Source organism: Aedes albopictus, chromosome 2 (assembly GCF_035046485.1).
Source record: "Aedes albopictus strain Foshan chromosome 2, AalbF5, whole genome shotgun sequence".
NCBI classification, from domain to species: Eukaryota; Metazoa; Arthropoda; class Insecta; order Diptera; family Culicidae; genus Aedes; species Aedes albopictus.
Genome location: NC_085137.1, coordinates 459,891,822 through 459,908,314, shown reverse-complemented (window position 1 = coordinate 459,908,314; position 16,493 = coordinate 459,891,822). Strand labels below are relative to the sequence as shown.

The following is a 16,493-nucleotide window of genomic DNA, read 5'->3' as shown; positions in this document are numbered from 1 at the left end:
TATCTTCTACTGAAAATGTCCATGTCATCCATGAAGCAATCAGGTTAACCAGATTTCGCGATAACCTATTGCAGGGAGTGCTCCTCAACAGGATCAGTGGCGTAGTTAGGAGCTCTAAAGGTTTCTAAATTGTATGGGATCTTTTATTTGATAAGCTTAAGGTGAAACATCAGAGAATACAAATATGGCTGCCACCATGGTCGGCTTTTACCCCTACTCAGGCTGTGGAGAGCTCTACACCTAAGAATTCTTAAAAAAATGTGACTGATTTGTATTATCTGTCGTTTTTTGCAAGTGGGTGAGTAAAGCCAGGATAAACAAATACAGAGTGGACCGATGCTTCGTTTGTCAGATTCATGCTCCCAAAGTTTGTATTATTTCTTTTCCAAAACCTGTCATATTCATCTTAATAGATTCAGACCGAAATTCTTTAAAAACTTCTGTCTAAAATCTAGCAAGTGTTTCTCCTTCAAATGCTCTTCCAAGTTTCCGGGAGAAATGAACTTAATACAGCATTCACTGTTGGACTCTTTCTACAAAGTTTTGGATTCCCCGACGAATTCATTGAGAAGTTCTTTCAAAATTCGGGCGAAAAATTCCTAGGTACAGCATTTCTTGTTGAACTTCCTGAGCAAAACCATTTGTGGTTGTTAATCTTGAGTAAGGGGTTATCAAAACTGATTAGTTCAAAAAAATAAAAATAAAAATAAAAAACAACAAGTTTTAGAGAAAGTTTCGAAATTGTTATGAAGCTGGACAGATAGCTGTAATACTTTCAATAGGAATCTTATTTTACGTTCGTTTATTTTACGCCGTTCTAATGGACAACAATGTCCAACCAGCGATAGCTCATGATATTATATATCTACTGTTGGATGGTAACTCTGTTCAAATAGAATCATTTACTGAATTTTGCCCTGGTCCCCTCCCCGGTTGCTACGCCAGTGAATCTCTACAAGATATAAGACTGTTCAGTATAATTGTATTGGCCATCAAATGCTGTTTAATGTTGCATAGAATAATACTGTATTTTTCCGAAAGCTGACAACACTGCTAAATTGAAAATAAAATTCCTAATTTGTTATTCACTACAATAGTGTTACACATTATCAGAAAGCCAACTAGATTTACCTAATTGTCTTTGTTAATTTCGACTTTTTTAATTTGTATCTGCAATTTGCAACACTGCATGATGTCAAACATCGATCAATGCTCCCGTATTCGAATGTGCAGTCAAGATATGTAGAAGTGGAGTAGCATCTTTAGTGTCATTTCATAACGCAGCAATTTTTGGCGTTATTTTATAACACATAGTTCTTGTAGTAGCTGGCAGCACTGGTTTTGCAGATTAAAAAAAGCTTAATATCTCAGATCTGGTGTGAGATACGCAGTTCGAATGTTCGCAAAGCTTTGGTGCACCTCAAGTTCAGTACATTGTTCGAAACCCGTAACGTGGGTAGATCACCTTAGACCGGTGCGTTGGGGCGTATTTTTATGTTTTGACTTTTACTGCAAACCATTTCTGTTTTATTTATTTATTTATTTTCTTCTCTTGTGTTGGTCAAACGCCGATTGGTTGCCTCAATCTTTCAAGTTAATTTAACAGATATCCATTGAATGTCAACTGCACTGAAGACTGTCGAATAGAGCTCCTCATAGTAATCCCACCCTACTGACATAAATTCAGCGCATTGTTCGAAATTGCGCCAAAAATTTTTACTATCGTTGGCAACACTGATCATACAGATTTAAATAAAGCTCTCTGGAATGGTGTGAGATGGGCAATTCGAATATATGCCAAGGTTTTAATGCATCTAAAGTAGAGTACACAGGAATCTTTTTTCATACCATTACATTGGCTGGGGGTACCTACACACTTAGAAAAAATCACCGACTTCGGTAATATTTTACCGAAATCCCAACCGTTAAGTTTTTTACCGTAAAAAAACGGTGACATTTACCGAACTTCGTTAGAATTTGACAGATAAACGATAACATTTTACCGAAACTTGGTAATTTTTACAGGATTTCGGTGAAAAACCATTACTGAACACTCACCAGTTGAGATTTCGGTAAAACTAGATGTGTAAATTAGACGATCTTGGTGGTCTAGAGGCTACCGCTTCTGATACCCATATTGATCTGCAACCTGACGTGGTAGGCGCCATTGTATCTGATTGGTGCCTTGCGTGAGTGTAGCTAGTTTGGCGATACTAGAGTAGCATCCACGGGAGATCAATCATGATCAGTGCCTAAATTAAAAATGTGCATGAATTAAATAGGGCATAAAAAGAGGGAATTTTCTGCATAAAACAAATCAGGGCTTTTATGAGGAAACTTTGTTTGACAGAAAAGGTCTTGCTCCTGGGAGTTTGTGTTGGGGCCAGGAAGTTTCCAGAGAGCCCAAAAGAAGGGTTTCCAATGGGCTTCAGGGGCGTTTCAGAGGGTTTCCAGGAGGCTTTAAGGGTGCTACGATACAAATCTGAAGCACCTCTTAGACCCCCTGGTGCCCCGGCGACTTCCTGGCACCCTTGGAACTCCCCTGAGACCACCAGGTCTCCTCTCAACCCCCTGGGAACCACACAAACGCCCTTGAGATCTCTAGGTACCCCTTAGACATTTCTTAAGAGCCCCTTAAGCGTATTCCCCTGAGGTGTCCTAGAGTTCCCCTGGAATACCCCAGAGAACCTCTCAGATCCCCTGAAACTCCTTGATAACCCCCTGAAACGTACCTGAGACCTCCAAGTAACCTTTTGAAATCCCCTGGGACCTCTTCTCTTTTTAAACAACTTTGCCGAAGATGATACTTTTATATTTGCTTTGGATTCCGAGATAGAGAAGTTCAAAACTTTACTTCACAATAAGCGCCACCTGGCGGTGATATCACCATCTATTTGGAGAATGAGCATTGGTGACCGTACACTTCGTAGTTGCTACACCATCTATTTGGAGAATCATCATAAAGTACACCGGAACAAGTTTAAACAGAATTTTCAAATTGTGATGAAATATTTATCAATCTTCGCGTTTTATCTTGTCCCACCTGTTTCAACTTGCCCCGATGTACCTTTTTATTCTTTTCCTTATGAACAACTTTGCCGAATACACCATTATTTCAAACAAACTAGATCTCGAGATATCGCATGAGATAACTTTAGCTTCTACTGGTAAGTGTAAAACGCAACTACTGTTGAATAGCACCTCAATTGGCCAAATTGCCAACTTATTGGCTGTTAGTTACCATTGCATAATAGATCTATTCTAGTACAATACCTTTTTCGAAGAAAGTATGTCGCTATTTTGAAATACGCCTGAGATATTCGCCTACAACTTCAATCAGGCGAAATTCCCATGATCCCTGGGATACCTACAACGCGGAACCAACCTAGTAGTAGGAGAATGGACTGTATTTAATTATTTCTTAACCTATATCAGCAGTGTTGCCAGCTTTTTAAATCGTACACTGAGGATACTGCAACTCCGAAAACCATACGAATTAACTATGATTTTTTGCCACAAGAATTTCTTGCGAAAATCATAGTTACGAACTATGATTTTGGATTCAAAGCGCCAACTATTATTGTCATACTGTTACTGTATAAATTTCATAACACTCACGTATGAATATCATACCGATAACGTATAAAAACTGAAACTATGTCGTATGATTATCATACATATGTTTATGAAATATTTTGCACAAATTAAAAAAAACGCAGCCTGGAATCGAACCAGGGACGTCATGGTTGGCGAGTGCGTGCTTTACTCATACGCCCATCGACGCTTCGGAAGTTGAAGTGGTTAGAAGCCAATAAAAGTTTTGTTGTTTTTTAGCAATAGTGTTTCATAACACATCTTATAATTTTCATACGATGCTTCTTATGAGATTTTTCATACGACAAATCTTATGGATTTCACATTTCAAAGTATGAAAAGCATACTAGAACTATGAAATGTTGAAAATAATAAAAATTACTGATTCATAAGATGTAAACTATGAAAAACATACGAACAGTATCCTCAGTGTATGGTTTGATTGAATAATGTCATGCTGGATAACACTTAATAAATGTGAAATTATCTGGCTGTTCGAATTGGTTAACACCTTGTGTATCCGAAATATTTAGTCAAATCTGGCTCTACTTAATCATTTTTTTTTTTTTTTTTTTTTTTTGAGTGACCCTCCGCTCTCCCCCACACCAAAAGACTCATTGTTGAGCCTCCTGGTAGTGGACACTCAAGCCCCAGCCGTAGGCAACACAACAAATCAAACAAAAGCAAAAACTAATGGCTGGGACAAATAAGCAAGGAAAACAGAATATATATAAACAAAACAAATCTGTAAAATGCTTCTAGTGGATTGATTATCCTTTTAAAGAAGCACACAAGATTAACAAATAAAAGAATAATTACAATTAAATTAATCTAATAACAATAGAAACGTAATTGTTCGCAGGTGGTTGACATACATTTACCAGAATTAAAAAAAAAATACGATCCGATATGACTAAATTACTAGCTGTGATATGTGGTTTTTAAGGTAACGTTTAAGATTAGTTTTAAAGGAAATGAAATTACTTATCTGTTGAATATTACGTGGTAAAGAGTTGAATTTGGTTGGACCTATAAACGAAAACCGATTTTGACCAAAATTTGAAAACGCACGGGACCTAGTCAAATTGTTAGCTTGCCTGGAGCTGCGAATCCGAGGTACAACAGTAATGGGTAAGTTGTTCAAAGTCGCAGGACAGTGTAGCACTTTATGGACCAAAAGTAGAGTTTGCTCATCGCATAGCCCTATTACAGGTAGAATGTTGTGGGGTAAATCTGAGTATAAGCGATTTGACGAATACAATAACGGTAGCTTGAAAATAATTTTGAGACACCTATTTTGAATTGTTTGCAACTTTTTTAGTTTAGACTTGCACGCCCTACCCCATGATGTAATTACATATGTTAGGTGAGAGTGTATATGCGCAAAGTAAAACTGCAGTAAAGCTTTTCTTGGAAGGAAACTACTAATGCGGCTCAAAATTCCACACATTGACGACATTTTACTTGCGACCATCTGAATGTGACGATCCCACGATAATGAGGGATCTAAATGCACTCCAAGATATTTGAAGCAATCGACCTTCTCAATAATATCATCACCAAGTACTAAATTCGGCAAAGTAGGAATCACCTTCCTGGGGGATTTAAACACCATATATTTAGTTTTTATAATATTCAACGTCAAAAGGTTGACCGCAAAATAGTTTTGTAAAAGTAACAAATCTTGCTGCATATTAACTATGATCATGTTCGCATCGACATTAGGGTAAAAAAGTGCCGTATCATCGGCAAACAACCTGGGAATTCCTGAAAGGCCTAATTTACAGATATCGTTTATGTAGATGAGAAACATTAAGGGCCCAATGTTGCTGCCCTGTGGGACCCCGGTTCCAAGTGGCTTACAAGAACTAGACGATTCGTCATGTGAAACAAACTGCTTTCTATTTTCCAAATAACTGCATATTATGTTATTAGCTATTCCTCTGATTCCATATAGATCCAACTTTCTTAATAAAATCTCATGATTTAAAGTGTCGAAAGCTTTTTTCAAATCCAAAAACAAGGCGCCAACAACTTTATTTGCATCTGTTTCTTTCAAAATTTGATCCACCAATTCAGTTATGGCTATTGTTGTACTGCTACCATTACGGAATCCATATTGCAATGAATACAAAACGTTATGCCGCTCCAGGAAATTCATCAACCGATTGATCAACAATTTTTCAAATATTTTATTAAACATAGACAGCGTAGAGATAGGGCGATAGTTGTCGACTTTACATGGATCGCCTGATTTAAAAATAGGTATAACTTTAGCTATTTTAAGACAATCCGGGTATGAGCCCGTTTGGATCATCAAATTGAAAGACTCCGACAAAATTCGAGAGAAAGCAGTTGCATTATTTTTTATTATGCTAGCTGGGATATTGTCGGGACCAGGACTTTTATTCTGCTTTAAATCATTGATTAATAATGTTACTTCATTCATTGTCGAAGGCTGCAGATAAATAGAATCAGAAATGGGACGAATATGGCGTATTGGGTTTCCAGCAGAAGGATCAATTTTTTCAGCTAATTTAGGACCAATCTCACAAAAATGTTTATTGAAACTTTCACAGATGGAAGTGCTATCTCTGACGACAACACCATCAACGACTAATGATAGTTTTGCATTGTTTGCCTTCTTTCCTAATATTGAGTTAATAGTTTTCCAAAGCTTAGAATGTGATGCATTATTCAGAAGATTTTCATAATACTTTTTCATTCATTCATTGTTATCATTGTTACCAATTATCAAAACAATTTTGTCTTTGATAATTTCAAATGACTTAATTTAAGGATTTCAATTTTGCTCAAATTTCGTTGTCTTAATCTTCATGTTTACGGTGAAATTGCAACACCCCCAGTCAATGGATTATTCTATTTAGATTGATAAGTGTTGCCATCTGAGGTCACAATTCCGAATAATAAATGGCATCACGTGATAGCCCTTGGTTAATACTCAAGCTTTGTTGAACACATGGAGAAGGTAAACTAGCGTCTAGTATTTGTATTTCGACAGAAGAAGGAAAGAACTGTGATGCTTTTTAGGGTAGTTTAGTTATGCCTTCCTAGTGGACGTGAAATATGGTCAGAGTATATCACATTCTTCTTCGTGAAGTGTAATTTTGTAGGGTCCCTAAATGTGGGGGCCCAGGGCCATGGCACCACCGCACCCCTCTCTTTTAATCAGGACCTGTGTACTGTATAAAAGGAGCTGTTTTATTGGTGTGACTGTAGTTTGATTTGCTTAAATTCCTATATGTTTAAGTATCTAGCCCAAGTAACAAGTGAGTATATTTTTCATTTTAACTGTTTTATAGTTCACTACTATGACCGAAACCGACCTGGTTAAACTGGAGCAGAACTACGAGGCATGTCTACAGGCTCTTCGTCCGAATGCCGTCGGCATAGTGGACGCTTTCGACTATCCGGACTTTGTGCTCGGATCCGCTCTAGGAGCCTACGATGGCAATGTGTACGAACGGTTGTTCGCCGAAGCCATGAAGAGTCCGTTGAATCAGGTAACGTTATGATTGTTTGATGTTTGTCAAATGGTTGGGAATTTATGTACATATTTTGAACATTTCGTTTTAGGAACCGGTCAATAAAACGTTCGAGCTGTACCTGAAACCGCTGATGAAGTCAAGACTGTGAGAACTATAAACGATGGATTGAAACCGAGACTTAAGTATACATTTATCTGGGAAAGGGTCTAGGGTGCAATAATAACACAAGCAATTATTCGTTTTACTGAACTCGTTTTCTTTATTATTAAACATTAATAATGCAGAAGAGTACTGAGAAAAAATGTCCTGTTAAATCGTTCCTTACGCGCAGAGAAGAACAATGCTACAATACAGGTGAGTAAGATAAACTAAATCATAATTTAAGAGAGAGAATAAAACAGATTGATGGTGAATTCAAATACTAAATAGGGTTTGACGCCGCAGAATTCCGATGTTGTTTTTAATCCTCAGGTGTTGATTTTCTAATTTTTCTACGTCTTACTCAAAAAAGCAAACAACTAAACAGTTTTTAAATAGTAATGCAAGGTCCGATACCATTAGAAACGGGCTTGTCTAACAATACACGAGCTAACAAACACGTAGTCCGTTCTTAATCTGTGATTTCTAAAAGTAAGTGTATACAAAACAATAATTAACTTTAAGTCATAGAGATTGAGAACAAAATGTGCTGAGAGGGTCGTTTTATGGGTGCCTATGCCTCTCTCGTCGATGAGTGGGGGGAAAATGACCACGATCGCATCGGATGGGGGAATACGGTGGAGCCGATCCGGTGTAAACATTCCCGTTTAACCAGTCATCATCTCCATGAATTCTGAAAAGAGAGTAAAGCAAAGAGGCGAAACATTAGCGTACGAAGTACGAAATTACTGTCAGAGGAAATTGCGCCGAATAAAACACCATGTGGCCGCTTGAGAAATTAGGTATGGATGCGTTGTTTTGACAACATATTGGCATAGCCCCCCAGACCCCAGGTTCTGAAAAATGAAAGTCGATTTGTTTTATTTTTGCGCCGATTTCGGCGAGTTGAGTCAACTTGGTTGAACATTTGGCGGCTAATGCGGCGTGGATCAAACAGATGAGAATGTTACGTCTGTAAATTGAAGTCATCCACACGCAGCTGCCGCCGTTGCAAATTTCCATGAACTATAAGTAAGTGTGTCGGCGGTTTGGGTCATTAGAAGATGTTTGGAGACGCGCATATGGATGATTTAAATTATTTCCCGAGCAGGGTGTGGAGAATGATGCTAAATCGTTCGCGTAATGTGTGTGTGTGCGTGTGATAATTGTGGGCGTGTTTCAACTGACGATGACATCCAGGAGACCAAAAATAGATGCTACGTAGCTCATGGAATTGGGAGCATACGAAAGTAGTGTGCTGGAGAAATGTGAAGACTTTCGTTTCTTTTTTTAGGTCACGTTACGCATTGAACCAATTTGGTCGCAGATTTATATACAGGGGATGGCCAAAATGTTTGGGATAGGCAACTTTTTTTTCTCTCACAAAAAAGTTCAACATGCTATAACTTTTTATAGAGCGCATAAAAAAATCTCAAATTTTGACTGTTTGTCAACCTATTATACGTACATCATTGGTACAAAATTGGGCTCGATTGATAAATCTTTCGCAAAGTTAGAACCGTTCGGGTAAAACACTATTTTCCAGACAACTCATTTTTGAGCTGTCATATCTCGGAAACCAGTGAACCGAATTGAATGAAACTTTGAACGTACACTAGCAATATGAGAATGCTTCACAAACTATTAAAACATAGGTACTTTTTAAACATTGAAAAAAGTTATCATGGATTGACACTTTTTGTATTTTTCTCGAAAAAATGTATTTTTTTCACATCAATGTCAATAAATTTTAGTGTTGATATCCAAAGATTTTCCACTTCTGTTCTCAAATTATCTCTAATCAGATATATTAGAGCCTATTTAGATTGAAGGAAGAATACATTTAATAATTTTTGTGTGGTATTGTAAATTTGACTTATTTTCCTCTATATGGGTAAAAATTTCAACCCGGTATAACTTAATTCGTCGTGAGAAAATATAACATTTTATAACGTGGTATTAAGTATCAATATATTGTTGATAAACGTTAAAAAAATCATTCAATTCAGTTCACTGGTTTCCGAGATATGACAGTTCAAAAATGTGTTGTCTAAAAAATAGTGTTTTACCCGAACAGTTCTAACTTCGCGAAAAATTAATCAATCGAGCCCAAATTTGTACCAATGATGCACATATACTAGGTTGACAAACAGTCAAAATTTGAGATTTTTTGATGCACTCTATGAAAAGTTACAGCATGTTGATTTTTTTTTTGTGGGAGAAAAAAGGTTGCCTATCCCAAACATTTTGGCCATCCCCTGTAGGTAGGGGAGAGGCTTCCATATATGTATACCACTTCTTTTTCGACAATAAGCCCTACCAAATGGCTTTCAGGCATTTTTTTACTTAGAGCAGCTCTCCCACTCACTACCATAGGTCATGGTGATGATTTTTGTTTTTTCTGATGGCCCACCTATGGTCTTGAACGACTAGGTAAAAATTTTAGCGTGATCGGTTGTTCCTACACTTTGCATTGCAATACAGACTTTTTTCGGTAGTGGGGGACTCATCCGATCTACATGCATAACTTGTGTGTTTAAATAAAATTCATACTTGTACAACAAGTGCATGTGCTGTCAAGTGGAGAGTTATACGCTCAGTCTGGAACGTCTTGCATCCTTTATGAAACGATTAAAAATGCCTGAATGAATGAATGAAATATTGTAAAAACTGCAGGGCCACTGAAACCCCCTCGGCGTCCCTGTAACGCACCTGAGAATCCGCTTAAACCCCCGAAAACGCCACTGCAAAGCCTCTGAAAATCTTCCGAAACTTCCCTAAATTCCTCCGTAAATCCCCTGTTGGGGTCTCCAGTTAGCCTAGTGGTTAAGGCTATGGATCGCCAATCCGGAGACGGCGGGTTCGATTACCGTTCCGGTCGGGAAAATTTTCTCGACTCCCTGGGCATAGTGTATCATTGCGCTTGCCTCACAAGGTACAAAATTCATGCAATGGCAGGCAAAGAAAGCCCTCCAATTAATAACTGTGGAAGTGCTCAAAGAACACTAAGTTGGAGAGAGGCAGGCCAAGTTCCAGTGAGAACGTACAGCCATACAGAAGAAGAAGATGAAGAAGAAATCTCCTGGAATCCTCTGAAATCTCAATGGACCCCATGTAACGCTCCTGAGACCCTCCGAACCTCCGAATCGCGCTGAAAATTCTCTGAAACATCCATAAATGCCTCCGAGAATTCCCTGAACCCCACTCCACTGTAACGTCACACCTAACCTCCCCCCCCATCTAAACGCACCTGAGACTCCACCTAACTCCCAATAACGACCAAGTTATGTCCCGGAACCCCATGAAAATCCCCATGAAGCTTCCTGAAATGCTTCCGAAAACCCCCTAAAATACACTCGGAATCCTTTAAACACAGCCTGGATCGTCATCTCTCTCTCTCTTCTTGGCGTAACGTCCGCATTGGGACAAAGCCTGCATCTCAGCTTAGTGTTCTATGAGCACTTCCACAGTTATTAACTGAGAGCTTCCTCTGCCGATGACCATTTTGCATGCGTATATCGTGTGGCAGGCACGAAGATACTCTATGCCCAAGGAAGTCAAGGAAATTTCCTTTACGAAAAGATCCTGGACCGACCGGGAATCGAACCCGTCACCCTCAGCATGGTCATGCTGAATACCCGTGCGTTTACCGCCTCGGCTATATGGGCCCTCCTGGATCGCCATAGTACCCCTAAAAACGCCTTTGTAACGGCCCCGTAACTTGCTGAAAATCCCCTGAAATTTCCTGAAATACCTACGAAAAAACTCTGTAATGCACCTGAGACTCTCAAAAACCCCTAAAAATGTCCTCTAGAACTTCCTGATTGAGACCCTCCAAAACCCTCGGAAACGCCCCTGTCATTCCTCGAGAACCCGCTGAAAACCTTCTGAAACATCCTAAACTTCCTCCAAAAACCCACTGAAGACCCTTCGGAGCCCCTGCAACGCACCTGAAACCGAAACCCGCTGAAAATACTCTTAAATTTCCTGAAATGTCTTCGAAAACCCCCTGTAACGCACGTGGGATCCTTCGAAACCCCAGATATGCCTCCAAAAACCACTTGAACTTCTTCGGATCCTATGTAACGCACCAGATATACTCCAAAACCCTTGAAGCACACTGTAATGCTCGGAAACCCGCTAAAAACTTTGGAAATATCCTGAAATTCTTCCAAAAACCCTTTGAAACCCCCTCGGAACCAATGTAAAGCTCCTGAGATCATCCGAAACCCATGAAAACGCACCTTTTAGGCGCTGAAAATGATCTAAAACTCCATAAAATTCATCCGAAAACCACGTTTAACCATCTCGGATCTCATAACGCATGTAAGACCTAAGTGTGAATAAATTAGCTAAGTTGAAATTCACAAATAAAAAGAAATACAAAAAAAAACTTAGACCCGCCGAAACATCCCAAACCCGCCCTAGAAGCCCCCAGTAACGCATAGGAAAACTTCTAAACCTCTGAATTCATTTCTTATAATTCCACCTAGTTTTTCCCAAAGTTCTTCCTAAATACTGGTGTTTCTTCAGAATTTCTACCTGGAAGGTAAGAGATGGAAATTAGGGATGAAAATCTCTATAATAAAATAATAATAATAATAATAATAATAATAATAATAACCTGGTATTTTTCCTGCATGTGCCCCTTCTGGGGATTCTTCTTCAGGATTTCCTAATATGGGATTTTCACCAGCAGTTATTTATGACCCGCAATTCTTTGTCCTTTATAATTTACAAAATGGTAATGATAAAGATAGTCATAGCTCTATGATTGAATAATACGGGTTGTAAAATTGGAACTTTTCAATACTTTTCTGATATCACAGCACAACTGATAACGATACGTCCTATAAAAAAATGCAAATCTTTTGAAATTCTCTCACGATTTGTTATGTAGGATTTCTTCAAACATTTCCGATGTAGTTTGAAGGAATTTATGAATTTTATCAGGAGTTTGCTATGAATTACATCCTTGTTCCTCTCAAGAACTCAACCATCTTATTTAAAAAAGGGCTGTATCTCCTCGTGCTAGTGTTCCTCTAAAAATGTTTCTACAGTTATTCCAGCTTATCTTTAAGTTACATTCCAGTAGGTTGGCGACAAGTACGGATGATTTTTATCCCCAAGGCTAATAAAAAGGATAACACACTGCCAAAATCCTTTAGGCCAATAAGCTTATCGTCTGTACTACTAAAAACTATGCAAAAAAAAACTGAGAACATAAAATCTATTGAGAATCTTCTCAGCAAGCATCAGTTTGCTTACCAAGAGGGTAAATCATCAGGAACAGTACTGCATAAGCTTATAACAAAACTTGAAAAATCTTTCAATGCCAAAGAAATTGCTCTTTCTGCTTTTCTTGGGAGCTTTTTATAATTCATCTTATAATTCAATAGCAACGGCCATGATGAAGCGAGGTTTCAGTAAATGTGTTATTGGTTGGATTAATGAAATGTTAGCCAAAAGGGAGATATCAGCAAACCTTGGAAACTTCTCTATATCTGTTAGAGCTGAGAAAGGGTGCCCTTTCACAAGGAGGCGTGTTATCACCGCGTTCTGTGGTCTTTGATAGTTGACGATCTTCTGAAAAATATAGAATCACAAGGATTCGAAATAATTGGTATCGCGGATGATATAATCATAATAGTGCGTGGAAAATTTGACCAAATCATCGCAAACAGAATGCAAACTGCTCTAAATTGTATCTCAATAGTAGGGAAGGATTAAATGTAAATCCTTCAAAACTACTATTGTACCATTTACAAAGAGGAGAAAATTTTCTATAAATAAGCTAAAACTGAAAGGCATACCTATAGAGCTTTCAAAAACAGTCAAGTACCTCGGAGTAAAACATTTGATAAGCAGTGGGGATTGAAACCGAAAATGATTTATTGGATCTTTTCGGCAATCGTGAGACCCAGGATTACCCCTATGCCTCATTGGTCTGGTGGCAGAAAACCACGGAATTCGTCGCTCAGAGAAAACTAGGAAGATTGCAAAGACTAGCGACTCTCTCAATTGCTGGAGCACTGAGAAGCACCCCTTCATTGGCATTGGATGCTTTATTACACATGCTTCCATTGCATCAATTTGTACAATTTGAAGCTGGAAAGAGTGCTCTAAGGATTAAAAGATCTACGAATCCCTTGGAAGGTAACCTTAATGGGCACAGGCGCCAACTTGTGACGTAGTTGGGGGGGCGAAGCTCTTCAAAATTGGACAAAATTCAACTTTTTTCATCTTATTGCACTAGTTTCCACGTAAGTATTCCTAAACTAGGTGAACTGGGTCGAAATTTTTCGAATTAGATTGATTTTGAGAGGCCTTGCCCCCCCCCCCCCCCCCCCAACTACGTCACAAGTTGGCGCGTATGTTAATGGGCATCTTAGTATTCTAAAAACTTTTAATATAGCGCATTTAGTTCACGAGTGCGTAAATGCAAATAAAAGTACGCGATTGCATCCAATCGGCTAGGTGTTTTCAGAGCACTTATTCAGCATACTTCGAAGAAAAAGTGCACCGAAGACATCAATTTGATTTGATGCAATCGCGCAGTTTTATTTACGTTTTCGCACTTATGAATACCCATTGCGCAGTCCAGTGGTGAATTAAATGCGGTATATAAACTCCATAGTTATGAACACTGAAGACTGGATGGAGAAAAAGTACAATTTTGACCGCCTGTTTCAAGTTTTTGACCCTGATCGAAGTTAGTGGCGAGACACTGTTCCAGAATTTCGACCGGGATCGATCATCTTTTATACAGACGGCTCTAAATTGAACAACAAAATGGGAGCAGGAGTAACTTGTCCAGGGTTAGAATTGTCGATTCCCATGGGAAAGTATCCAACTGTATTCCAGGCAGAAATTCTAGGAGTTTTTGAATTCTCTAATATATGTTTGCAAAGAAACTATAGGCATTCAAGTATATGCATATTGTCTGACAGCCAAGCAGCACTAAATGCTTTGAAGTTAGCGACATGTACATCAAAACGTGCTTGGGAGTGCTATAAAGCACTTCAAAAGCTGGCCTGCCGTAATCAGGTCAACTTGTATTGGGTTCCTAGCCATTGTGGAATTGATGGAAATGAAAGAGCGGATGAGTTAACAAGGCTTGGATCATCTCTTCAGTTCAGCCCGAATCTTTTTGTGGGCTATCTGCATGTGCTCTACGAATGGAGCTCATAGTAAGTGAATCCACGAAAGTTGTGGATAATTGGAAAAACACTCGTATAGCTAGGCAAGCAAGGCGATTCATCGTCCCAAATGTCTCTATGACTCGCAAAATACTGGATCTTTCCAAAAAAGATCTTAGCGTATATACTGGACTTATACAGGGTGTTAGGTTCCTGAGTGCAAACTTTTTAAAGGGTGGTAGAGGACCATTAGTGGTAAAAAAATTGTTCTACGCATATGGTCAAATCTCAACCGTTACGTAGTTATTGAACTCCCCATGTTTTTGACTCTTATTGCCTTAACTGGCTATAACTTTAAAATGGTCAAACTTATCGCTGTTTTTTTACCCTTATTCGAAAGATTATTGAATTTTCTATCAAATGTCATCTTTCAACCGATTGGTTAAGTTAAATAACTAAGTTTTCTAGAGCAAATAGCCTTAAAGTTGTGTGTTTTAATTTGTTTTTGTCAATTATCTTTGAAAAATGCGTAATAAATTAAAATTCTTTCTTTGGCAAAGTTGTGGCCCCTGTTCCACTCCACAATTCGTTCTTTGACATCAAACTTCTATCTCTTATCGTTTTCTTGCAATTTCGATTTAAACGTCGCATTTCAGATCATGAATTTGCAATCGTCATGGTAAGCACCTTTTTGCGCACTGTGCCGCACATTTAAATAAAAATTGCAAGAAAATGATAAGATTAAGAAGTTTGGCATCAAATAACGAATTGTAGAGTGGAACAGGGGCCACAACTTTGCCAAAGAAAGAATTTTAATTTATTGCGCATTTCTCAAAGATAATTGACAAAAACCAATAAAAACACGCTATTTTTAGCTATTTTGCTCTAGAAAACTTAGTTATTTAACTTAACCAATCGGTTGAAAGATGACATTTGATAGAAAATTCAATAATCTTTCGAATAAGGGTAAAAAAACAGCGATAAGTTTGACCATTTTAAAGTTAAAGCCAACTAAGATAATAAGAGTAAAAAACATGGGGAGTTCAATAACTACGTAGCGGTTGAGATTTGACCATATGCGTAGAACAATTTTTTTCACCATTTATGGTCCTCTATCACCCTTTAAAAAGTTTGCACTCATGAACCTAACACCCTGTATAACAGGAAGCTTATGGGAAAACTTCAAGATGACATGTGTCGCTTTTGCGGCACAGATAAAGAAGACACAGAACATCTACTGTGCCATTGTCCGACACTTCTTATTAACAGACGTAAGTTCTTCGTCAAAGGGCTGATAGAACCCTCTGACATTTGGAGAACAACACCCAGTGCGGTAGTGCAGTTCATTCGAAATTTCGAACCGTGCTGGGTTAATGATATTAATCAAACGATGGCGATCACTCACAATAGTGATATGTCATCCTGATATACACTCCCGATCAGAAGTTTGGGGTCACCCCCTCAAAATCATGTCATTTTTTTAGGCCCATATCTTCGCCAATTTGCGTTATCTTTGAAATGAGCCAAAAAGAATTAAAATTGAACTATAGATGACGAAGATATCACCAAATCACTTTTCCGTGTTTCACGAAAGTGACCCCAAACTTTTGGCTGATACATCATATTGAGGGGTGACCCCAAACTTTTGGTCGATGACATGAAGAGTTAATTTACTTAATAACTTTTTTTCCAGATTTTTCAGCTAAGTTCTGTAAAAAGCAGTTGAAAGCTAATAGAAAATGGGTCATATTACCGCTCTCATCTTAAAATTTGGTCGACCCAATTTCTAGCGACACTGCCGTAAATTTATATTCATTTTCTAGAATTTTTTTTTTAGAAAATTTAACGAATGCTCATTAAAAAAATGATAAATGTACCCGCAGTAAATGCAGAAAAACCATGATCCATAAAAATCCACAGTTTTCCGCAGTGTTAACAAGTCAAATTTTGAAAAATCTGAATGATTTGAAAATATGTGTTTACTGAAGCCTGGATCGTGTGAACAAGTATATATGAGAACCTTACAAACTCCGGGCAATTTTTTATCCAGATCCGGATCTTTGAAGACTTTTGTAAAATGAAACATCGAAAATTTTAAATATCCAGATAAATC

The 16,493-nt window shown here is 38.2% G+C and overlaps 2 protein-coding genes across 4 annotated transcripts in view; one reads left to right on the top strand and one right to left on the bottom strand.

Annotated features, from left to right (window-relative positions):
- Nucleotides 1-7,352, top strand: part of LOC109418937 (probable peroxisomal acyl-coenzyme A oxidase 1) — a 34,704-nt gene extending 27,352 nt beyond the window's left edge. For all 3 annotated transcript variants that reach the window (XM_062853966.1, XM_062853967.1, XM_062853965.1), the window contains 2 exons: nucleotides 6,918-7,118; nucleotides 7,192-7,352. In XM_062853966.1, the coding sequence (XP_062709950.1) occupies nucleotides 6,918-7,118; nucleotides 7,192-7,251 (261 nt within the window). In that variant the 3' untranslated portion in view covers nucleotides 7,252-7,352. The remainder of the gene's footprint in view (nucleotides 1-6,917; nucleotides 7,119-7,191) is intronic.
- Nucleotides 7,336-16,493, bottom strand: part of LOC109407754 (troponin C) — a 38,824-nt gene continuing 29,666 nt past the window's right edge. Inside the window, exon 5 of the mRNA XM_019680926.3 lies at nucleotides 7,336-7,935. Coding sequence (XP_019536471.3) covers nucleotides 7,910-7,935 — 26 coding nt within the window. The 3' untranslated portion in view covers nucleotides 7,336-7,909. The remainder of the gene's footprint in view (nucleotides 7,936-16,493) is intronic.